This window comes from Dromiciops gliroides, chromosome 2 (genome assembly GCF_019393635.1).
Source record: "Dromiciops gliroides isolate mDroGli1 chromosome 2, mDroGli1.pri, whole genome shotgun sequence".
NCBI lineage: Eukaryota > Metazoa > Chordata > Mammalia > Microbiotheria > Microbiotheriidae > Dromiciops > Dromiciops gliroides.
Window position 1 is genome coordinate 595,144,143 of NC_057862.1, and position 25,817 is coordinate 595,169,959.

Genomic DNA, 25,817 nt, shown 5'->3' on the forward strand with positions numbered 1-25,817 from the left:
TACTCCTGACTCCAGAGCCAGTGCTCTATCCACTGGGCCTGTGTTGATTCTTTACATAGGCTCACAGAATTAAGAAAAGGCCAAGTATGTTAGATACACTAGAAATATTTGTTCATGTTTCTATTCTTATTCATACCTATAGTACCCCACACTATTCATTTGTATATGTGGATTTATTCTGAATTTAGATAAGTAGTAGGCCAGTAATGAGTAAGATCAATTACATATAAAAACTGAGAAGCTGCTGAAAAAGACCCAGCAAAGCTGGAATAAGAGGCATTTGGGAAGCAATAAGCTGCAAAACTATTCAGGTTGTGGCTGAGACCAGGGTCCTGTTGGTCAATGAGGTAGAAAACTATGTTCCCAGTTAGGTGAGCCTTTAATTGAGTTTTCCTGGTTGGTGAGGTTTGGGGATGGGGTGTTGTTGTTTGTTTGTTTTGGCCAGATTCCTCATTCCTAATAAGACAGTATCCAGAGGTATGCTGGTAAATGTTTAACATTTGGCTGTCTGGAAATAAAAATGCACATGTGAAACATCTTTAAGTTTAACCTGCATTATTAACATTTCCTCCATCATCTTCTTTTTTTTTAATAATATCTCACATTTTTTTTTTAATTTTTATTTTTTTGGCGGGGCAATGGGGGTTAAGTGACTTGCCCAGGGTCACACAGCTAGTAATTGTCAAGTGTCTGAGGCCGGATTTGAACTCAGGTCCTCCTGAGTCCAGGGCCGGTGCTTATCCACTGTGCCACCTAGCTGCCCCCATCATCTTCTTAAATCTAGATAATGAACAAAAGAATAAATTAAGCTGCGACTTGTAGCATTTGCCAGTGCCAGAATAAGCTGGCTTCAGCACACCTGAGTAGCCAACCAGAAGGTCAGAGAGTCCTCTAGCATAAGAAATGAGGCATGTAAAGGTAGAGATGCCTTTGTGCCTGAATGAAGGGCTGTAAAAATGCAGAGCCGCAATAAGGACTACAGAAACAAGGCCGAGTTTCCTGTTATATGAATGGAGATTAGACTTGGTTCCTGCTGGCCAGGGAAGAACAGAACCCGGCCTTTGAGACCCAAAGCCAGAGTCCCCAGGTGCATGAAGATGGAATTAGGTTCTTTTACAGGTTTGGTGGACTTTGAGAACAGGCCCTCTACACTATAAGTTAGGTCAGACTTGGGTGTCCAACTTTTGAAAAGGATAGAAAGGGCCTTAAAACAGGGAAGAGAGCATATACAAATACCAGTGTTCTAGGAAAGGCCAGAATTTACATCTCAATTACTGAAGAAACAAAACTTGCAAATTCTTAAACAAAACTGAATTGGTATTTCAGGCTAATGTATTTCAGAGGAAGGATTCTTTAATCTCAAATAATAATCCACTTAGTAGATTTTGGGGTGGGAGGCTATGTGAATGGTTGTTTGCAATAAAATATTTTTATTGTTTATGTGAATCTATGCTGATATTTGTTCAATAAAAAAGTGTTTAATTCCCTCCAAAAACCTCAAACAAACAAAAAACTAAAGCTAGTTTAAGTTTTTCTCTCCATGGAATCCAAAAGAAGAAAAAAACCCTTTAAATCTACTTTTGAAGTTTTCAGCTGCTTAAGAAACCCACCCTGTAGGTATTATCTTTTTAACTTTTCCTCTTTTCTCTAACTTGAAGAAGGGGGCTTTTTAAACTCTTAGAAAAATAGCCTTAAGGAGAGGTGTGCTTTAAGGGAGAAAGGCCAAAACATGCTTTACAAAAAGGTAATATTTCCTTTTTATAGGAAAAAAAAAAAGATTTGCTGGGCCCCAGTGGGATTCTCTGAAGCAGAATTTAATTGCACAGTATATTAAAAGCAAAGTCAACTAAAAGGAATAAAACAGCCTATAAAGTTGGCAGGTTATAAAAAAAAAAGAAACTGAAAATATTAGGGAGAGACAGAGAAAGAGACAGAGAGACAAAGAAAGAGACAGAGAGAGACAGGCAGTAGGCAGACAGAGACAGAGATAGAGAGACACAGAGAGACAGAAAGAGACAGAAAGAGAGAAACACAGAGAGAACTTGGAAGTTTCACCTCTGATCACTCAGGAGGGAAGTTTACACAATGAATTTGAGATGCATAAGAAAATTGTGTTACTTCAGTGACAAATTCAGTGGAGAAAAAAATTAGACTAGCAAAGGAATTGGAGCATTTGAAAGCAGTGAAGTATGAGGTAAAGAAACGAAGTTTTATAAAGAAAGTGAAAAATTGAAATAATACAAACAAATGCAGTTCTGTGATTTGCAAGAATCATTCCAGGTTAATCAGTCAGTAACAGGGAAAAAAGACTGAAGAGTAGATTTGACAGTTTAATCTTGAAGCTGAATTTAAAATACAATAAGAAAAATATAAAGATACCCTAGACGCTAGAACATTTAAAAAAGCAACTATGCCTATAAAAACACACAAAAGAATAGGCATATTTATAAGCAGCAGACAGTAGTAGGCAGGGAGAAACTAAAGATTAGTGAGAGAGAAGGTATTGTGAAGGAAGGAATCTTCTGGAGAAGGGATAATCAAATGGGGATAATCTGTTGTGGACAATGTAATGGCAACACACTTTATAGCTATGAGGTTAAAGCAATAATTATTCTATACTGCAACCAGCATAAAAAGACAAAAATTAGGGGTACAAGCATGAACTGTTTTCCTTTATAGATAATTTAAAGATGTATTCAACTGTATTAATTTTATTTAGATTGGTAAAAATTTTTGTTTCATATTTTATAAGATTGTGTTATGTTCTATGTACACAACTTGCACTACAATTTTGGAAAACAGACATCAAAGGTCTGCTAATATTTGAGAACATACCTAGAATGGGACATACTTATTCAAATAATAGAACAATCTCTTCTTTGACCTTTGATGAAGAAGAAAGGAGAATCTTTACAAGAGGTTACAGAGATTGAATGGTTTTAGGGAAATGATTTTTCAGGTTGCACTAAAAATGAAGTAGGGGCAGCTAGGTGGCGCAGTAGATAGAGCACCGGCCCTGGAGTCAGGAGTACCTGAGTTCAAAGCCAGCCTCAGACACTTAACACTTACTAGCTATGTGACCCTGGGCAAGTCACTTAACCCCAACTGCCTCACTAAAAAAAAAAAAAAAAGTAAATACTTTTCTAGTTGATGAATTGAAATATTGCTTAGATTTTGTTCCTGTTTGATCCTGGTTGTGGCATTTGTCTTTGTTCTTAAGCTCAGCATATCTATGAAATGAAGGTAGTTTAGGAAAGGAAAGCACTAGCAGCTGGAGGGATCAGGTAAGGATTCAGATGGAAAGAAACAACTGAGCTGAGCTTCAAGTAAAATCAGGATTCTAAAAAATTATATAATGAGAGCATTACAAGAATAGGGAAAAGATGAGAAATAGTGTGTCAAGTGTAAGAAACAGCAAGCAAGTTAATATGGCTGGACCACAGAGTACACGAAGGAGAGAAATATCTAATGCTGGAAAGGGGGCCATATTATGAAGAGCTTTAAATGTTAGACAGAGGAATTTATATTTGATCCTAGAGGAAATAGATCTTCCATGATTCATAGCTATATAGCATTCTAGAACAACACTGGTGTTTAAAAATAAATTGTGTGTCAGAGAGATGTAATAAGAATGACATCAACAAACAAGAGCATATGGACTACCTCCTGAAATATAAGGAATCTCTTCTGCATTTGGTCTTTACACAAAACATATTCCATAACAGAGGTAAAGATACATTTCCCTATTTTATTCCTGACAATACTGATAATCAGAGAATCAGTGAACAAAACTTTCTGCAATTACATCTACTAACGTGCTTAGGCCATATTTTGTTGGAGAAGAGCCTCAAGGTAAATATGTTGTCATTAACAAAACTTGCAGGATCTTGCATTCACTACACCTTTCAGTCAATTACTTGCCTAAAGTTCTCATTTGCCATAAAATATCATCTGTGAAATCCTAATTTTATTCTCTTATTTTAGACACCCTTGAAATTCTCAGTTAGAGATAAGAAAGTATGCATGTGGATCAGTAGTTGCTGATAAGATTTCTGGGTAACCACACTGTCTGACTTTTTCCAGTCTTTGGTATTTTCATCTCTGAAATGTGTTTTAAAAATCAATCCCTAAAAGCTTTCAAAATTTTGCCACTTCTAGGAGAAATCTCTTTTTTTTTAAGTACTTGATTTGGTCCAACTTCATCTTCTTTAGTGCCATTTCCATTTTTTTATATAGTACATTAGCTATAAAGGTGATGAGTCTAAACTTTCCACTGTCATTCATGATGTGACTAGACTGCAAGAGAAATACTGACAAATCAGTTTCATTTTCTACCTAATTGCTGTGCCTCCAGTTTTATACATAAATGCACTTGGGTCAATCTGACTTAGCTGTATCTCATGGTAATCTTTTTTTTCTGGTTTAATTTCCCCTCCATTTCTTTTTTTCACATTTATTTAATTTTTAACTTATGGAATAAAACAAGCATTTCCATAACAGTAAAATAAAAAAGATGACTGCACATGAAACACATGCATAACTACAAATCTATTATTATAACTTGCTATTCCTTTTAAATAAATAATAAAGTTATCATGTAAATTTCTTTGTCCTTTTTTTTTCTTCCCCTATCCCCACCCTGGAGATGGCTACCATTAGACACAAATGTATGTGTGTGCGTATATATACATAGGTATATATTATATTATATTGTATTATATTTATGTTACTATGTATACACAGAGGAATGGATACAAATGGAATACTATACTATAAGAAGTGAGGAGTTCAATGATTTTAGAAAAACACACAGATATATACATGTATACATATATAGACAAATATATATACACATGTGTGTATGTATATATGTAAAATTATTCTTTATATACTTCTACTTATCAGTTCTTTTTCTGGATTCAGATAGCATCTTTCTTCATATGTCTTTTATTGTTAATTTGAATATTTATAATAGTCAAAATTACTTGGTTGCTCAAAGTTGTTCTTAAAACAATATTGATCTTACTGTATACAACATTCTCTTGGTTCTGCTCATTTCACTCCATTATTTTGTGTAAGTCTTTCCATGTTTTTATTAAAATTATTGACCTCATTACTTTTTATAGCATAGTATTCCATCACAATCATATACCACAATTTGTTCAGCCATTCCACAGTTGATGGGCATCTCTGCAATTTCCAGTTCTTTGCCACCACAAAGAGATCTGCTATAAACATTTTAGCATAAGTTCTTTTCCTTTTTCCCTAATCATTTTTGGAACTAGACCTAATAGTGGTATTGCTGGGTCAAAGGGCATAGGTACTTTAATAACTCTTTGGGCATAATTCCAGCTTGTTTTCCAAAATGGTTGGATCAGTTCATAAAATTCCACCAACAATTAATTTTTCCATATCCCCTTCAATTATTCTAGCCAATCTAATAGGTATAAAATGATATCTCAAGGTCGTTTTAATTTGCATTTCTCCAATCAATAATGATTCAGAGCATTTTTTCATGTAACTAGAAATTGTTTTCATTTTTTCATCAGAAAACTGCCTGTTCATATCCTTTAACTATGTATCAATTGGGAGATGACTAGCATTCTTATAGATTTGACAAAGTTCTTTATATATTTGAGATATGAGACTTTTATCTGAGAAACTGTCTACAAAATTTCCCCCAATTTTCTGCTTTCCTTCTGATCTTGGTGATATTTGTACAAATTTTTAAAAATTGAATGTAATTGAAATTATACATTTGACACCTGTTTGCTCTCTATCTCCTCTTTACTGATATCACCTATCCATAAGTCTATAAATAATATATTCAATTTATTTTATGAGGCAATAGCACTTAGAATTTTCTGCTGTCCTCCCATAGTGTTTTACTACATCAAGTATACCTAGGCTCGCAAGGCCCTCCATTTAGCAAAAAGAGCACGTCTGCTGCCTGAGGTAGTTTCTGAGCTCTTTTGGTTTTCTCATATGGTATCAGCTTTATAAGAGATAGAACTTCTGAAAGAAGCCAATATTATCAATAATCTATGTCTTTACCTTTGTAGAGTACTATGCAAACCTTAAAGAGCTATATAACTTTGAGTTATTATTACTATTATTATTTCCAATAATAATAATAATAATAATAATAATAATAATAGCCTTTGACTTTTCCCATTTTTCAAAGTCCACAAGTTCTTTTCATAGGTCAAGTTGGAGCTGGAGTTACATGCAGTGTCAAATTTTCACCTATACAGTTTCTTCTAATTTGTTGCTGAGTTTCACTTCAGATCTGATTATTCTATGGCTGATTCTAAAATAATTCCTACATAAGTAACTAGCCTTTTCCTATTTGTTAAGATACAGTAAATTTCATTTTTAAAAATCTTGTTCAATACTATGTCCAATGCCTTCCACCTCTCCTCTTGACAAATGTACTCACAATACATAGGTGTGAGGATTCTGAATAGTCTAACACTTTGGCTTCTTCCATTTGTTCATTCTGATCCAAATTTCCCAACATATTACCAAAGTACTCCCCTGTGTCACCTTTCCACAAAAGTCACTAAGTAGTAATGTATATATTGACTTAGTTTGGGGAAGCTTATTAAAATCTTTGTAGAATTTACTCATTTTCTACAATAGTTGTTGCTACATATTTTGCAGTCATGCAATTATCTTCATGATATTCCTTGAGTATATGCTAATCATGCCTGATGCAAAGTAAGATGAACAAGGCAAGATGAACATGAAAGGATATTTCTTATTGCCTTTACAATACCTAAAGAAACAAACTTCATGAACTCCTTTATTTGCCTCTCTAAGAAGAATCCATGAGCCATCCTTTATATCTTATGGTTTCATTTATAGCAATAGCAATATAAAATTCAGTTCTTCTAGTAGTATATTGGCTTGTTGATCTGTCATTTGGAGTAACAACACCTAATGTTTATATGTAATATAGAAACTATGTCATTATCAACCCCATCTGAACCCTTTACCTCCCACTGTGCAACTGAAGAAGGGCAGAGTTGAGTACAAAGGAATCCAAGTGTTGTACAGAACTGAGCACTATTGTGCAGGGTATGACAGTGAAAATCAGCAACATGATGTGGGGCTCCATTGAGAGGCATACTATCCAGAACAAAAGAGGCAATAAGTCTTACTTATACTCTGCCCTCATCAGATCATATCTGAAGTATTATGTTCAGTTCTTGGCATCACATTTTAGGAAGGACATTAGTAAACTACAGAACATGCAGAGGATGATGATCAGGATTGTGAGAAGATAAAATTTATGGGAAATACATTATGTATCTTTAAATATTTGAAAGACCTTCAAGTGAAAGAGGGTTTAAACATGTTCTTCTTAGTCCCTGAAGGCAAAATTAGCAATAATGCTGCAAAGGGACAGGCCTTGGTTTGTTGTAAGAATAAATTTGGGGGCAGCTAGATGGCGCAGTGGATAGAGCACTGGCCCTGGAGTCAGGAGTACCTGAGTTCAAATCCGGCCTCAGACACTTAACACTTACTGGCTGTGTGACCCTGGGCAAGTCACTTAACCCCAATTGCCTCACTAAAAAAAAAAAAAAAAAAGAATAAATTTGTTGGGGCAGCTAGGTGGTGCAGTGAACAAAGCACTGGCCCTGGATTCAGAAGGACCTGAGTTCAAATCCAGCCTCAGACACTTGACACTTCCTAGCTGTGTGACCCTGGGCAAGTCACTTAACCCCAATTGCCTCACTAAAAAAAAAAGGAATAAATTTGTTAAGAATTGGAATAATCCAAAAGTAGAATGACCTATCTGGAGATGCAGTGAGTCCCCCTCCAGATTACCAGTTGGGTATGCTATAAAGGAAGGGGCTTTTTTGTTTGTTTTTAGGTAAGAATCTGATTAGATGGCTTTTGAGGTCCCTTTCATGATTCTACATTTTTTCTTGGTAAATTACAATGGTCAAAGAATTTATCACTTAATTACCACCCTACTAATTACCTACATATAAACCCTATCTATATTTAGATGGTCTGGTCAGAAGATATAGCCCTATTGCTGGAACTATACTAAAATCTTTTCCAGTTTGGAAGAACCTACCAGAGCTTGCATTACCATAGCACATCCTTTATGAATCCAGGGTCATCTATATAGAGAACTTTGTCAAATTTATAATATAAGTCATTCCCCAATTGATAAGTGGTCAAAAGATATGAACAGGCAGTTTTCCCCTTTGATGGTAGATCCCCTGGGGGCTGGATCCCAAGTTTTCCTACCTTTCTTGAATGATGGAGAATTCATTTTCACTGGTTTCAGTAACAAAGTGAAATCTAGGGAGACAGGATGATTCCAGATAGAGTCTAGTCCCTTTTCCTTGAGACCTAATGTTGCACCCTGTCCCAGTTCCCTCTGTTCTTCAGTTCTGTGGCTAAATGCTACAATGCCAGGTGCTACATGTTCTCACCTTCCTATACCTTACCCTTCTCTGAAAATATGTGGGTAGTTACAATGTGTCACTTGTTGCCACAGAATGGTGTGGAAAGATCAGGGATAAAGTGTGCCAACAAAGACTGTAGCATTATCAGGGAAATTGCCAAGTAGTAAGTTAGACTGGCATCCTGCCAGAATATGAGGGCTGATGGGTGAGGGAGGAGGTATGTTGAGTGTATACATTAGGGATTCAATTTTTCTTCTGTTAGGCTTCTTGGTGTCTTGGCTATTGAAGATAATTTTTTGTTATGGAGGGGGGTTGCTTTAATCATGGCTCATAATTCCTCTTTTGGTGAGTTTCTTAGAATTAGTAGGGGATGGAGACAATGTCTACTCCTTGATTGTCATGTAATTCATAATCTCCATCAATATTTTTCTGTGATGCTGTATGGCCAAGTCATGGGATAATATGTTCTTCAAAGAAATAAAGTTGTAGACAAAAAAGAAATACATGGTAAGAGTGGTCAGACAGCAGCCCATTTACCAATATGAAAAGTAGAATAAAGGATATCACTAGAGAGATATGGTATTGGAAAAGGAAGTGGACTAGTTCACTAGAACTGTCCACATGTTTGACTGGAATCCATACAACATTAAGTGATTTAGAGGAAGGTTTTAGCATGTTGTCTCATAAGCTGAGAAAGTATGGACAGATTTTGATCTGTGCCATTAGAGAGAGTACCCATACTGATAAGAACAAAGATCCATCTAAGTGAGAAGTAATAATAATAATAAACAATTCAATTATGTAATGCCTTAAGATATACAAAACAGTTTCTTCACAACAATCCTGTGAAATAAAAGTATTATTATTAAAACAGGGACCCCATAGGTCTTAGAGAAAAGGCACAGTGAGGAAGATACAGATGGGCTAAAATGCTTCATAGAACTGGAAAAAGCTGGAAACACAGATGGGAGAAAGAACAAGGGATTGAAATATCAAACTGTCTCCCCTAAGGAGTTCCCCTTTGATCATTTTATCTTCCAATTTCTTTTAAATATTTATTGATATATTTTGTTTATATATCACCTTCATTTCCCAGTGTATTCCTTCCCCATCCTACTGAAAAAAAATATTTCATATAACAAATAAAAAGGGGGTAGGGTGGGGGAGAAAACAGTAAAACTAACCAACATATTAATTAAGTCTCATAGCGTATTCAAAGTTCCATATCCATAGTCTGCTCCTTTATAAAGAAGGGAAGAAGGTACATTCACATCTCGATAAGGGTCAAACTTGTTCATTAAAATGATACAACATTCAGTTTTAATATTTTTGATGTAGCTGTTACTATTCCTCCCATTTACATTTTAAAGTCATTGTATATATTATTTTCCTGATTCTAATGCACTTGTCATCAGTTTATATCATTCAGTGTACGCATGTTATTCAGATGTCTTTAAAGTCATTGTTTTTATAGTGCAATAATATTCTATCACATTTAGCTACTATTTAGCTACTCCCCAGTTAATGAACATCTATTTAGTTTCCAGTTATTTGCTACTACAAAATGTTATTTTTGGTGTATACTGGGTCTTTCTTTAACCTCTTTGGGGGTCTATGTCCAGCTGGGAGAGCACTGAGTCAAAGAATTTTTATTAATCTTTATGTTTTCCCTATCCACTGGTTGCCTTCATACTACCTACAAACAGATTTCAATTTATCCTTTAAAAACTTTCATTTGAAGGGAAAGGGAGAGGTGGAATGGGATAAATTATCTCACATAAAAGAAGCAAGAAAAAGCTTATGGAATAGAGGGGAAGATGGGAGAGGAGCGGGGGAGTGAATGAGCCTTAATCTCATCAGAATTGACTCAAAGAGGGAATGATATGCACACTCAAGTGGGGATAGTAATACATCTTGCTCTGCAGGGAAGTGGGAGGGGAAGGGGATACAGGGGAAGGGATAAAGGAAGGGAGGGCAGATTGGGGATGGGGCAGTCAGATGCAAAACACTTTTGAGGAGGGATAGGGTAAAAGAAGATAGAAAATAGAGTAAATATCACGGGGAGTGAATAGGATGGAGGGAAACACAGCCAGCAATAGTAACTTGGAAAATTTTGAAACAGAGGCAAGAGCAATGTAAGATGATGGTGATGATGATGATTGTAACGATTGGAATGACGCCACCTGCTGGAGACTTACTGTAGAAGAGTTCCACCCATGACTCGAAGGTCTTTGAGGGCAAGACCAGGAATCTTTTATTTGGAAAAGGAAGTGACGCGGGCGAGTGGGAGGAGGAAGGAGGAGACTGGTGCTCTGGACTCTGGGGCTCTTTCCTTTGGACTCTGGTGGAGAGCGGAGCTAGAAATGTGCTCTCCCTTTAATAGATAGGAATCTAGGCCTTTTTCTCTCTCTTTACCAAATTCTTATTCTCCTTAATAAATGCTTAAAAGTCTAACTCTTGCTAAAGCTTATAATTTATTGGCGACCACTCATTAGATATTTTAGACAGTTTAGTTAGAATTTTAGCCCTTGACATGATGGTGGTGCTTACTTTGCTGGTCTATTGTGAAGAAAATTCTTTGGCAGGTATAAGGTACTATATAAATGTTAGCTATTACTGTTGTTGCAAAAGCTTTCATTTGATCCTACCATTCCCTCAAGCTATTGTTCTTTATCTTCCTCTCCATCCCAACTTGGGGAGTGGTGGTGGAGGGAATATCTAAACTCTTTGTTTCCATATTCTTCCCTCATACTCCTCAATCTCTTGCAATCTGGCTTCTGAAATTCTTCACTCAATTAAAACTGTTCTCTACAAGGTTACCAATGATCTCTTAATTGCCAAATATCATGCCCTTTTCTCAATCCTTATTCTTCTTGAAATCTTTGACATATAACACTATCAATCACCCTTACCCCCTCTTGATGTCTACCTACTCTTGCTGGGACTCATAAAACTGGCTGTTGGTTCTCCTACCTGTCTAGCTGTTCCTTAACAATCCCCTCTGTAAGAAAATCATCCTTGTCCCACCTCCTATTTGTGCCATGAATATATCACAGGACTCTAGCCTAGGTCCTTTTTCCTCTTATCTTTCTATACTTGTCTATCTTGTGTGATCTCATCAGCTCAAATGGGCTCAACTATCAACTCCATGCAAACAACTCCCAGGTCTACAAATCTAGATCTAGACTTTTCTTAGCTCCAATACATCAACAAATGCCAAGGAGACATTTCCAAATGAATATCCTATAGATATTTCAAGTTCAATATGTTCAAAATAAAACTCATTCTTTTCTTCAACACTCTTTCCTCTTCCTAACTTTGTTATGTCTATTAAGGGTACCACTAACCTTCCAATTATCCAAATTCTCAAGGTAAGCACCATATTTTATTCTTCCTTATATCCAATCAGTTGTCAAAACTTATCAATTCTATCTGATAATATAATTCACATTCATCCTTTGTCTGCCCCCTTGCATAGCCAGTACTTTGGTTATGTTCCTCATCATCATTTGCCTGAACTACTGTAATAATCCAGTTGGTCTCCTTGAATCCAATATTTATCCTATCCAACCCATCTGCCATACAGCTTTGGGAAAGAGGGAATGAAGATTCTCAGGGCCAGGGCATAGTCTTAAAGTCCAGAAAGTCAGAAACACAGACAAAAGGGGGAATGAAGGTTGATGTGCTGGCCTGAGTCCCAAATCCTGGCATATAATAGGCACCCAATAAATACTTACTTAATTTGAGCCACACATAACATGGAGAAAGGTCTGCACTAAAACTTCTGTATGCATGTAGTGGCTATCCATTCCTATCCCAGAAAAGAAGTAGACAGAAGGGAAAGCTAAACTGACAAGCAGAAAAAATGAAATTCAAAAGGAAGAGAACAAACATCACAACAGAGATCCATAGTACCAAGGCCTGCAGAATAGGCCAGAAATGAGATGGAATGAAGTAAAAACCTCCACAACATAGACAACCTTTCCTTTCACTGATACTGGGTTATATAAATTATATATGTGGGAGAAATGGGGAAGGGGGGAAGGGGTGACTATCAACCCTGACATAGAAAGGTTAATACAATAAGTTGGAAGGGTTATACAGGCTCCAATGGGAAGAGGACTAAAGGTATGGAATATTACATATACTATCAGACATTGTCAATGTGAGAGTTTTTCTGAACTATTTTTTATTTTTGTTTTTATATCTTTGCTATAATGGAAGGTTTGCTTTATAGGGAAGAGCAGACATTTGGAAATGCATGTAAAAACAAAAGCATCAACATAGTTTTAAAAATTATATTCATGAATATATCTTACCCTACAGGAAAGTAGGATGAGAAGGGAATAAGAGAAGAGTGGGGATGATAGAAGGAAGGGCAGATTGGGGGATGTGGTATTCATAAGCAAAACACTTTTGAGGAGTGGCATGGTAAAAGGAGAGAGAGAATAGAATAAACAGAGGGGAAAATAGGATGCAGGGAAATAACAGTTAACAATTGTAACTGTGAAAAACAATTTTTGAAGCAAGTTTCTCTGAAAAAAGGCCCCATTCTTACACATATAGAGAACTGAGTCACATTTATAGAAATAAGAGCCATTGCCCAATTGATAACTGATCAAAAGGAATTAATGTTTTTCAGATGAAGTAACCAACACTATCTAAAAACATATGAAAAAATGCTCTAACTCATTACTTATTGGAGAAATGCAAACTAAAATAACTCTGAGGTAATATCATATCATACTTCTTAGATTGGGAGAAATGAGACACTAATGCACTGTTCCCGGAGTTGTGAACTCATTCAACCATTACGTAGAGCAATTTGGAACTATGGCAAAGGGCTAAAAAAACATGCATACCTTTTGCCCTAGCAATACCATTACTAGGTTTGTATCCAAAAAGAGATAAAAAGGAAAAGGACCCATATGTACAAAAAATACATATATGTACAAAAAAAATTATAGCAACTCTTTTCTGGTAGCAAAGAATTGGAAATTGAGGGGATGGCCATCAATTGGAGAATGACTAAACAAATTGTGGTATGTGATTGTGATGGAACACTATTGAGCTATAAGAAATGATGAGCAGGATGCTCTCAGAAAAATCTGGACTTACATGAGCTGATACAAAGTGAAATGTATTCTGTACAACATAACAGCAATATTGTAAGGTGATCAGCTGTGAATGACTTAGCTATTCTCATCAATACAATGATCCAAGACAACTCTGAAGGAGTTATGATAAAAAATGCCATCTATCCCCAGAGAGAAAAACTGATGGCATTTGAATACAGATTGAAGCATATTTTTAAACTTTATTTTTCTTGAGGGTTTTTTGTCTGTTTTCTTTCACAACATGACTATAATGGAAATATGTTTTGTATGACTACATATATATATATGTATGTATAAAACCTATATCAAATTGCTTTGTCTCAATGAAGGGAATAGGGAGGAAAGAAGGGAGAGAATATGGAACTCAGAGTTTTAAAAATGAATACTAAAAATTGATTTTACATGTGGTTGGGAGAAATAATAAAATACTAAGCAATGAAAAAATATGTATATTCATGGTTACAAAATTACCACGAACAAGTATGTCTCCAAAGAAGAGATATGGGAAGATATCCAACACTACTCCACTGAAGTGGATGGAGGTACACAGCTGTGCCATATTACATATATTTTCAATTATGTTTGGTTTTGCTGACTTTTTTTTTTCTCTTCTTCCTCTTTTTCTTTAAAAATAATATTGAGGGGCAGCTAGATGGTGCAGTGGATAGAGCACCGGCCCTGGAGTCAGGAGGACCTGAGTTCAAATTCGGCCTCAGACACTTGACACTAGCTGTGTGACCTTGGGCAAGTCACTTAACCCCAACTGCCTCACTAAAAAAAATTAATAATAATAATAATAATATTGACCGGGGCAGCTAGGTGGCGCAGTGGATAGAGCACCAGCCCTGGATTTAATAGGACCTGAGTTCAAATCCAACCTCAGACACTTGACACTTACTAGCTGTGTGACCCTGGGCAAGTCACTTAACCCCAATTGCCTCACAAAGAAAAAAAACAAAACAAAACAAAAATAATATTGACCTCTTTGGCCCTTTCACCACCAGAATGAAGTCCATTCTAAGCAATCAGACTGTCGACATCCCAGAATTTTTTTTTGTGTGTGAGGCAATTGGGGTTAAGTGACTTGCCCAGGGTCACACAACTAATAAGTGTTAAGTATCTGAAGCCACATTTGAACTCAGGTACTCCTGACTCTAGGACTGGTGCTCTATCCACTGTGCCACCTAGCTGCCCCCCAGAAAATGTTGACATCCCTCTTAAAGGTCATACAGTTATTGTGAAGGGACCCAGAGGAATCCTCTGTAGGGATTTCAACCATATCAATGTTGAGCTCAGTCTCCTTGGAAAGAAGAAAAAAAGGCTCCAGGTGGACAAATGGTGGGGAAATCGAAAAGAATTTGCAACTGTTTGAACAATCTGTAGTCATGTACAAAACATGATCAAAGGTGTTACTCTGGGGTTTTGTTACAAGATGAGGTCTGTGTATGCTTACTTCCCCATCAATGTTGTTATTCAAGAGAATGGCTCATTTGTCGAAATCAGAAATTTCTTAGGTGAAAAATATATCCGAAGAGTGTGCATGAGATCAGGTATGGCTTGTGCTTTTTCTCAAGCCCAAAAAGATGAGTTAATTCTTGAAGGAAATGATATTGAACTTGTATCAAACTCAGCTGCCCTGATCCAACAGGCCACCACAGTAAAAAAACAAGGATATCAGAAAATTTTGAGATGGCATCTATGTTTCTGAGAAAGGCACAGTGCAACAAGCTGATGAGTAAGTTGGAAAACATGCCAAAGGCAGTGTCCTGAGGAGTCAACACTTATTCAGATGTCAAAATAAAAATAATTTGTGTCAAAAAAAATAATAATATTGAAACATATGAGATGGATCTCTGGGAAGGAAGAAACAAGAGAAATTCTGGTATTGTAAATATAAAAGAAATCAATTAAAATTTATCTTAAAATTTTTTAATCTAAAAAATTCTATTCATAAGATTTATTTTTCCACTATAAACTAACATTTAGCAATGTATTTGATCTTCAGGAAAGTCTTCCATCAATTATTACATTCATCAAGTTCCTCTTTTATGAAGGGAAGACACCATGGAAAAAGTTTCTGTTTTTTCTATGGTTTAAATAAATACTTTTCCATATGTAAGGACATTATTGGCTTAAGTGCTTGCAGAGCCTCTGTGGACCCTTTGATTGCTGGGGAGCTAAGGGCCTTTTGAGGAAAACAAAACAAGACAGCCAATAGAATTCCTTAGGATTTCCTTGGATGAGAGGAAACAAGCCCAAGAGCTTTTTGCCATACCCATAATTGTACCCAGGTCCTCATATCAGGAAGGTTACTCCAAAAGAGATTATGTAAGCAATACAAAAATCTCAAATCTAAATTCCACATATCTTTTTGTTATATGTAATAGAAGATATATCTTAATGTGTAAAACATATCTTTGGAACTCTCCTAGCACCAAGCACAGTGATTTGAACACAGCAGCTGCTTGATAAATGGTTGTCCTAGAATGAATAAAACATTGATAGTATACAAAAGCTCTCTTCCATATAACATACCCCCAAACAGCCACTATGTCACTCCACCCCCCCAAAACAAGTCTCTGTATATTTCACGATACTTATTTCTCATACTATGTTGCTGCCCATAAGTAGGCTTATATACTATATGCCCAAGAAATGCATGGGGGGAAAAAGAAAAAGAAAAAATCTTAATAAACACAGCCAATTCTCTCCCTGTAGACACAGGAGTAATTCATCCTAAGAGCTCAGATTTTTCAGATGGCAGTATTTTAAAAGCTCTCCCTAGGGCCATTTTTAGATTCTGCTGAATACACTTCACTGCATCTTTCTGATCTCTTTGCCCCCAGCAATTAGGAGGCCTGAAAATCAAAGGCCCCATAGTTCAAATGAAGAGAAGAGAATAAAATAAAATAATCCCCTCCTTTTTCCTTTCTTTTCATCCTCCCTTCTTCCCTTCTTGATCCTATCTCCTCTTTCTTTACTTCCCTCTTTTCCTTCTCACTTTTCTCTCCTTTCTCACCCCACCTTCCTTCCTCTCTCCCTTGGCCCCCTCTCCACCGTCCTCTTTCCCTTCTCCATTTTTCTCTCCTTTCTCTTTCCTCCCCTACTTTTTCTCCCCATTTCTTCTCCTCCTACTTTCCTATTTCCCCCTCCCCACCTTCCATTCTCTTCCTCCTTCACTTTCCTCTCCCTCTTCTCTCTCCCCCTTTCTTCTCTCCCTTCCCTTCCTCTCTCCCCTTTCCCCACTCTCCAATCCAAACCTCCCTTTCCCGCTTTTCTCCACTTTCCTCTCCTTTTCCTCTACCTTTTTCTTCTTTTCTCTCTCCTCCCTTCCCTATTCACCACTTTCTTTTCCCTTCTCCACTTTCCTCTCTCCCCTCCCCCACTTCCTTCTCTCCTCCTCCCCCCAGATTCCTCTCCCCATTTCCCCACTCTCTCAACTTCCCCCCTCCCGGGAGAGGGGCGCGCTTGTGTTCCTGCGCATGCGTGCCCAGCCTCCTTCCCGTCCGGACCCGATGCGGTGTCATGGCTGCGTACAGGGCCTGTTAACCTTGGCCGGGAGTCTTTTACACTGGCCTTCCCTCCTCCCTCCTCCCCTTCTGACTGTGACCTTTTCCGCTTTACTGGCAGAGGCGCGGTGGAGCGAGAAGGAGCTTCGCGTCCTACCCTGCACTCGGCCAAAGACTTCGTAGTCCACAGATTTGAGGGTCTTGGCGGTCGACATGGTGGCGGCGGCGGATCCCCGTCCCAGCAGCTGCGGCAGGAGCCGGGAGACTGAGGCGCCCAGGAAGGGGAGGGGGAGTAAGAGAGGGAGGGGAGCCATGGGTCACAGTTGCGCCGCCGGCGCGCCTCCTTCAGCGGATCCGGGACGGGATCACGCAGGGATCACGCTTCTGAAAAGCAAACGAACCAGGGGCTAGTGGCCCGGGCAGGAGGGGATACCCGAGACCATCGGGAGAAATCTTGAGAAACATCCACACTCCCTCCCACATTGTGCAGCACAGGCAGCGGCAGTACTGGCCTTTTGCTCGGCTGAAACGTTTAGTTCTGCTGGGAGCCTAAAGTTTGTCGAACGGCAGTTTGGTGCTAGACCCCGTGTCAGAAAGTCAAAGTCAAAGATCAGATTGACGGGGACTAAGGAGCTTTGCTGCTTCGGCTGTTGCCAAATTTTGATCCCCACCTCAGCCAAGTCTTAGATAAGCCACTTGCAGGCTCCCTGCTAAGCTAGGGAGTTGCTTTCCTGAAAGTTCTATGAACCTAAAGATGGATTCTAAATGAACCCATTTCTCGACTAAGAAGTGAAAGGAAAACCTCCCCTACTCCCATTTTACAGATAAGGAAAATGAAACCCAGAGCTACCCCAAAGTTGCACATTTAGTAAATTAACAGGTGATATTTAGATCCAGGTACACTGATGCCAAAGCAAAAGACCCGAAAAGGGCAGAGTGTAGTGAAAGCGATGCCCCTGTTAATGCAGCTGAAGGTAGCATTAGCTTTTTGGCTGCCACATCATACTACTGATTCATATTAAACTTGTAGTCCACTAAAACCTCAAGATCTATTCTGAAACAACTGCCATTCAACCATTCCCCCCCCCCATCTTATAATTGTAAAGTTAAGTTTTTGTGTATTCAAGAGCAACATTTTACATTTATGCTCCTTGAATTTCATATTGTTAGGTTCAATGTGAACAAACAGGTACTATATGCTTACTATGTGCTAGATACTATGTTAAGAGCCAGAGATACAAAAAAACCCCCACAAAATCAATCCCCTCTTTCATGGAGCTCCCATTCTGATGGGGTGATAGCATGCAAAAAATTATTCATATAAGAAATGGAATGTAATCTCAGAGCAAAAGGACTTATGGTTGGAAGGACCATGAAAGGCCTCCTGTGTAACATAGGATTTTAGTTGAGTCTTCATTGAATCTAGGAGGCAGAGACTAGAAGGGAGAGAGCATTCCAAGCAAGTGTTAAGCCAGTGTGAAAAGGCACAGTTTGGAGATGGAGTCCCGTGTTAAGGACTAACAATTAGGCTAACACTAGATTATAGAATACATGTTGAAGAGTAAAGTGTAAGAAGATGTGAAAATATAGGAAGAGTCTAAGCTTTCAAGAATTTAAAATATAAATGAAACCCTTATTTTTTTTGTCCTTGTGATGTTTAAAATCTAAATGTGTGGTCGCCTTAAATTAGAAGCTTTAGCACCAGTCTTTGGGCATTAAGCATTTGTTAAAGCATACGAGGTATTAGAGGAAAAAAGAGAATACGTGGAGCTAAGAAAAGTCCTAGCTAGCCTCGAGTTCCAGCTTGGTCAGTTTTTTCCTCAAGTCCTCTGCCAGGAGTTCAATCATGAACTCCTTCAAACTGAGTGTGGAAGTTTTTTATAGGTCTGGAGTAGAGGCAGTCCTTACACACTGCATCAAGCTGATTGGTAGGCATCACCAAATCTATTGGTTCACTGGACTTGAAGGTGTCTCGAGTTAAGTTCAAAGTCTTTAGCTTCTGAGAACAATACCTCTTTAAGGGCTCACCAGGTGTGGCTACAATCTAATTAACTTGAAGTAAGCTAATCAGCAGTCTATCACTCTCAATTCAATCAGTTTAGATTAATCTCCAGGTGAGCCTTTGAGTATCTGCCAAATCCCATTATTTTCTCACATCTTGAAAGTATTAGAGAAACAGGAAAATTTTTTAAGAGAGTAATATGATTAGATCTTCACTTTGGCAGCTAAGTCGAAGATAGATTGGAACAGGAAGAAAAGAGGTAGGGCAACCAACCAGAGGTTATTGCAATAGTCTAGGAATGAGATATAATGAGGACCTGTGCAGGGGTGGTGGCTGTGTGAGAAAGGATTAGCAGACACAAGATGAGGACGTGATTTTATAAATACTGAGGTTGAATACTTTGAGGGATAAATCAATCCCCTTTTCAATAATCCTTGGGAACTCAGCAGCCATGTGACAAAAGGCTCTTTTATTTCCTTCTCGTGAAGAGGCACCCTAGTGTGCAGCTAATGGGTGCCCTGAATGGAGGCTCGAAGGCCCCATCTTATCCCCTAGTCCCTAGTGGGAATAGACCCTCCCCTTTTTCAGCACTAATTGATTACTCAAGGGTTACAATCTACCAGCAAAGACTAGCTAATTGGGACCTAATTGAGACCAACTCGGGCTCCTAGAACCATGTGGTGATTTCGTTTGCCAGAGGGGAAAGGAAAGGATCTGAGACCTTTGTCCTACCAGGAAGTCAGGAGGGGTATGATTGACTGTTATATCCTCATTGAGAGAAGACAACTACCCATTTTCTCACAAATACCTGCATGCCTGAGAAGATAGTGGTACCCTAGGTCAGAGCTTCTTACACTTTTTCCACTCGACCCTTTTTTGCCCAAGAAATTTTTACATGTCTCTTGAGTATATAGGTATATAAAATAGGTATATATAACCTTTTACTGTTGCCAAATTTTTCATATGGGGTCAGTTTTACAACCCACAGTTTAGGAAGTTTTGCCGCAGACAATAGTAGGGATGTTGAGTAGTGGTGTTTTTTTGGGGAAAGATGACTTCTTTTTTGAATATGCTACATTTGAGAGGCCTATGACACATCCAGTTCAAGATGTCCAATAGGCAGTTGGTGTTTTGAAATTGGAACTTGAAAAAAAAATTTTTTAAATAAAAAATTGGAATTCAAGAGAAAGATTTGAATTGTATAAATAGATCTGAGAATCATATGAATAAAGATGAAAATTGAACCTCTGAGAGCTTATAATACCACCAAATAATATAATATAGAGAAGAGAAAGAGGACCCAAGACACAGTCTTGGGGAAATACCACAATAGAGTACATAACTTGAATGACAATCCAGCAAAGGACTGGGGAAAAGGAGTGGTCAGACAGGAGAACCAAGAGAGAGCAGTGTCACAAAAACCTAGAGAGGATAGAGTATACTGGAGACAAGGATAACCCTAGAACCCCATCAAGATTCATCTTATCATGAGTCTGTTATCCAGTCTAGCTAAACTAATTCTTATGTCATTAGTAAATATTATGAATATACCCTCTATCCACTCTAGGTATTTGCTCCTGTAAGCCACTGGAAATAGGAAGCCACTGGAGTTTCCAGGGGGTAGGAGGGTGGGGGTGGAGAACTGACATAATTGGGGGACCTGCGTTTACCATTTTCTTTTCCAGCTCATTTTACATATGAGGAAACAGGCAAACAGGGTTAAGTGACTTACCCAAGGTCACACAGTAAGTGAAATCAGTTTGAACTCTGGTCTTCCTAACTCAAGACCTAGAACTCTATTCATTTCACCACTTAGCTGCTTGGAGAATTTAGACTTCCTTAAAGTGGTTAGACCTTTGGTGAGGAGGGGAAAAGAGCTTAGTGTAGGGCATTGTTTTACTCAGTTTAAGTATTGATAAAATTTTCTTCATTTAGGTAAGTCTGAAAGGGCTTAAGCCTATAGAAATATTTGTCTTAATGTTTAAAGAGAAAAAGGGGACTTGTTAATAGAAAATTGTTAGCACGGGGCCATGACACTTGAGACTTCTTGCCATGTTAAAGCTGAATTTTTCAATAACTACCCTGAGGCCTGCTATGTAGCTAGTTTTGAATCCATCTGATTGCATTATCATCTAATCTAGACATCACCAGAATAACCTGAGATAATTTATCAAAAGCTTTGCTAAAATTGGGACAAACTATATCAAACTATATAACATTCTTTTTCTTTTTTTTAGTGGTTCAGTCATTTCAGTTGTGTGAACCCATTTGGGGTTTTCTTGGCAAAGATATTGAAGTAGTTTGCCATTTTCTTCTCAATCTCATTTTACAGATGAGGAACTGAGGTAAACAGAGTTAAATGACTTGCCCAGGGTCACACAGCTAAGAAGTATGAGAGACCAGATTTGAACTCAGGAAGATAAGTCTTCCTGACTCCAGGCCTGCCACTCTATCAATTTGTGGCACCTAGCTGCCCTCTGTCTGCATTATACCATGATGCACAATTTTATAGTATAAAATTCTGGCATCAAATGATCTATAATATAGCTATTTCCTCTGTACCTAAATTATAAACAAGTTCTATTGAATTTGTTACCATATTACAACCATCTATTGATTTTATAGCCCAAAACTTAACTGCTAAAGAACATGTCTCAAAGAAAGGAAACATTGTGAACTATGTTCTCTTTTAGTAGAGAACTGTTTAGACTATGTAGGCCAACACTTTTTGGCTTCACTCTCAACTTTAAGGATTAATTCCTCTCTACTCCAACTATATTGCAAGAAAGCTGGTTGCCAAGATATGATTAGAGCAGAAGGCAGGGACAGAAAAAAGAACAAATATAGAAAGCCAAAGTTTCTTATCCTTTCCTAGGATAAAAAAAATAAAGATTAAAGCCCTTGTAAGTGAAATAAGGCAAGTTGGTCAGAAGATGATAAGATTAGAGCTTTTGAAATTGCACTTGGAAGATCATGACAAAACACGTAGTTTATCATCTGCTGTTTAAGCTATTTGTACCCTAAACATATATGTGTGTGTGTGTGCGCGTGCGCGTGTGTATAATTATTTTTTGCTTTTTTGTTGATACGTCCATACCATCCTGTTGAAGTTATAAGGGGAAGTAGAGCAAAGAATCAATCTGCAGGCTACCATTATTTTTGTTTTTCAGAACATCTTTCGAAAGTGAATGTGTCCTTTATGGTAACCCAGACTCCTGGAGAAACAAGTATCCTTTAGCATCCAGTTCAATAAATATTTCAGTAACTTGGACAACCTTAAATAGACCAGTGTTACACTGTTGAAACCATCCTTTGTTCAGTTAGCTAACTGAAAAATTATGACACTAGAAAATATGCTCTAATAGCCCATGGATCTACATCCTGAAGCAATGGAAAGAAAATATTTAAAGTATGCCACCATTGATACACTAGCCCAGCCACCTGCTGGTAATGGATTCAAAGTCATGCCTAATATACTGGTAAGTCAGTAGACCAATTTCTTGGACAGACCACAGTGTATGAATCTCCCAGGTGTTGTATGTATTTCAAAGCCTCTCAAATCAATTTTAGTGTGGCACCAGTGGCCATTGTATTGGGTAATATGACTCAAACTCTGGGAGGGGAAAGCAACTCTCCACAGTTTCTTTAGGACTCTCTTTAGCTGCTTGATCCTAATCTGCTTATTCTCAAACAAGAGATAGGTAAAAATTATTCCATAGCAACCTAGCAATATATACAGCAGTCTATTTGTGTTTGAAGATATTATATACAGAAGAAGTTAAATTCAGTGTGTGATACTCTTGGTTTGATTTCAACTTATAGAAAATGATGGGGAAAATTTTTAAATAAAGTTTTTAAAAATTTAAAAAGAAAATGAAGGGGTTGGAGTGGTTAATGTCTAAGGAACTTCCAGCTCTAAATCTTTGATCATATGAATGAAATTCTTATGTTCTTGAAGTCACAAGATCATCTCAGAAGTTAGGTATCTTTTAAGGTGAGATTTCCTCTTTGAAGTAGCACTTGGTATAACTAATTTTTTTCATAAAGTTCATGCTTTTTATATTCAGAATTTTCAACTGACATTTATAGCACTTTGCAAAGTGCTTTACATACATTACCTCATTTAAGCTTCACAACTACCTTGTATAGTAGGTATTACTGGTATTATCCCCATTTGACAGATAAGACAGGATCACAGAGGTTAAATGACTTGCTAGTAGTCCCATTGCTAATAAGTATCAGAGGTAAGATACAGACCATTGATTCCAAGTCCAGCCTTTATGCAATATTCCACAATGTCTTTTATAAAGCTTAGTTTTATGTTACAATAAAAACTTGACTAAGACTATTACTTAGTTGAAGAAAATTCTTTTTTGGCTTGAATCTATAATCTTGCCTTCCATGATTTTCTGTTTTAACAACAATTTAACAAGAATGCAAAAGGTAATGAAACTAATAATCTGAACTGGTATTTTAGAGCATGATTATCAACCTGTTAAAATGTTCTAGAATAAATACAAAACTATTTCCCTTCTTGCAGTAACAACTCTCAAATTCCAGGTGAAAGCAGATGCTTTCAGGGAATTATTCAATGTTTAGGGAAGAATAAAGCACTTTTGTTCTATCTGCTAACTCAGTTTAACTTATTAGAATTCAAACCAGAGAACTGTCAGATGATTCTGAGAGGTAGCTTCTAAATCAATCAGCAAGCATTTATTAATATGCTGGGCACCATTTTGGGTACTGGGGTTGTTTTTGAATCATTTAAGTCATGTCCAACTCTTCTTGGCAGAGATACTAGAGTGGTTTGTCATTTCCTTCTCTAGTTCATTTTATACATGAAGAACTAAGATTAAGTGACTTGCCTAGGGTCACATAGATAGTAAGTGTCTAAGGTCAGATTTGAACTCACAAAGATTAGTTTTCCTGATTCTAAACCCAGTGCTCTATCCACTGCACCATCTATCTTCCCCCAGGTACTGGAGAGACAAGTACAAAAAAAAAAAAGAAATAATCCCAACTCACAAGAAGTTTATATTCTAATAGGAGAGATAGTTACATATATGAACATGTACAGCATATATATATATATAAAGTAAATAATTACAAATATAGAAAGTAGTTAAATACAAGATAGTTTGGGAGGGAGGGCACTAGTAGTTGAAAGAACCAGGAAAAGCTTCATGCAGAATATGATGCTTGTGCTGCCATTGAAATAGGTGGAATGTAGAATAAAGAGAAATGGGAAGGATTTGAGATGGCCACAATTATTTTGAAAAGAATGGAGATCACGATTTTTCTTTTTCCAGTCTATGTTATACCTTAATTCTATTTCCAATATTCTGTACTTGAGAAACTCTAGGTTTGAATCCATAGACCTAGCTTCAACAGCACAATTAAGTGGAATTAAATCCATGGGTAACTTGGTGACAACTTAACATTTTTATGGGACCCTTTAAATATCCTAAATAGAGAGGGGAAAGGCACCCTAAAAGGTTAAAAAAAAAAGCTTGAGTAAAGAAAATAAACAGGATTATTAAGAACAAAAAACCTGGCTCAGTTATAAAATAATTTACATTTTTATACTGGGTCATTTGACAAGTCAAATTTTGATGTTTAAAAATTACAAAATTTTAAATGGGGGGGCAGCTAGATGGCGCAGTGGATAGAGCACCGGCCCTGGAGTCAGGAGTACCTGAGTTCAAATCCGACCTCAGACACTTAACACTTACTAGCTGTGTGACCCTGGGCAAGTCACTTAACCCCAATTGCCTCACTAAAAACAAAACAAAACAAAAACAAAATTTTAAATGGGAACATATTTGTATTTGGGTTATGTTTGCACTTTTTATTGGTAGAGTATTTTTTTCTTAACTTTTCTGTAGATCCTCTTCCTATTTCCTCCCCTACCTCCAACACTTATAACAGTATAGTTAAACAAAACAAACCAATGCATTGACCATTATCTGACCACATATGACACATTCCCTGTCTATAAACTATAACCTACCATTTCTTTCCCAATTATATTGATTTTTATGTGCATAAATATATATGTATAGATATATATATTTTTTTTTTGGTGAGGCAATTGGGATTAAATGACTTGCCCAGGGTCACACAGCTAGTAAGTGTCAAGGGTCTGAGGCCACATTTGAACTCAGGTCCTCCTGAATCCAGAGCCAGTGCTCTATCCACTACACCACCTAGCTGCTCCTACGCACAAATACTTTTAAAGAATTAGACAAAGCTTCCTAATTAAGAAACATTTAGAAACATAAGATAAAAGCAACTATATTTATTTTATATTATACCAGTAATCACTTTTAATTACCATCAGAAAAGATATTCCTTGAATCCAAATGTTGAAAAAATTTCTAGCATGATAAGTCAAGGAATTATTTTGCTATATTCAATAAATGCTACTTTGCATTACAATAATATTAAATACACATTAATTAGTGACCAGGAGCTTTTCTTTAAACCATCCAATTAATAATCACATAATTTTTATTCAGATAAAACAGCTCTGAAGCCATAGGACTTTAAATATATATATATATATCCCAGGGGGCAACTAGGTGGCAAAGTGGATAAAGCACTGGCCCTGGATTCAGAAGGTCCTGAGTTCAAATCCGGCCTCAAACACTTGACACTTACTAGCTGTGTGACCTTGGGCAAGTCACTTAACCCTCATTGCCCCCAAAAAAACCCAAAAACAAGCAAACTATACACACACACACACACACACACACACATATCC

The 25,817-nt window shown here is 37.3% G+C and overlaps 1 protein-coding gene and 1 pseudogene across 2 annotated transcripts in view; one reads left to right on the forward strand and one right to left on the reverse strand.

Moving 5' to 3' along the window:
• ACYP2 (acylphosphatase 2) overlaps window positions 1-17,447 on the reverse strand; it is a 238,704-nt gene extending 221,257 nt beyond the window's left edge. The window contains exon 1 of one of the 2 annotated variants that reach the window (XM_043987620.1): window positions 17,210-17,437. In XM_043987620.1, coding sequence (XP_043843555.1) covers window positions 17,210-17,366 — 157 coding nt within the window. In that variant the 5' untranslated portion in view covers window positions 17,367-17,437. Of the gene's footprint in view, window positions 1-17,209 lie in introns of both variants that reach the window. The other variant, XM_043987621.1, reaches the window with a different exon arrangement.
• On the forward strand, window positions 14,549-15,282 carry LOC122742999 (annotated as a pseudogene).
• Window positions 17,448-25,817: the final 8,370 nt, after the last annotated feature.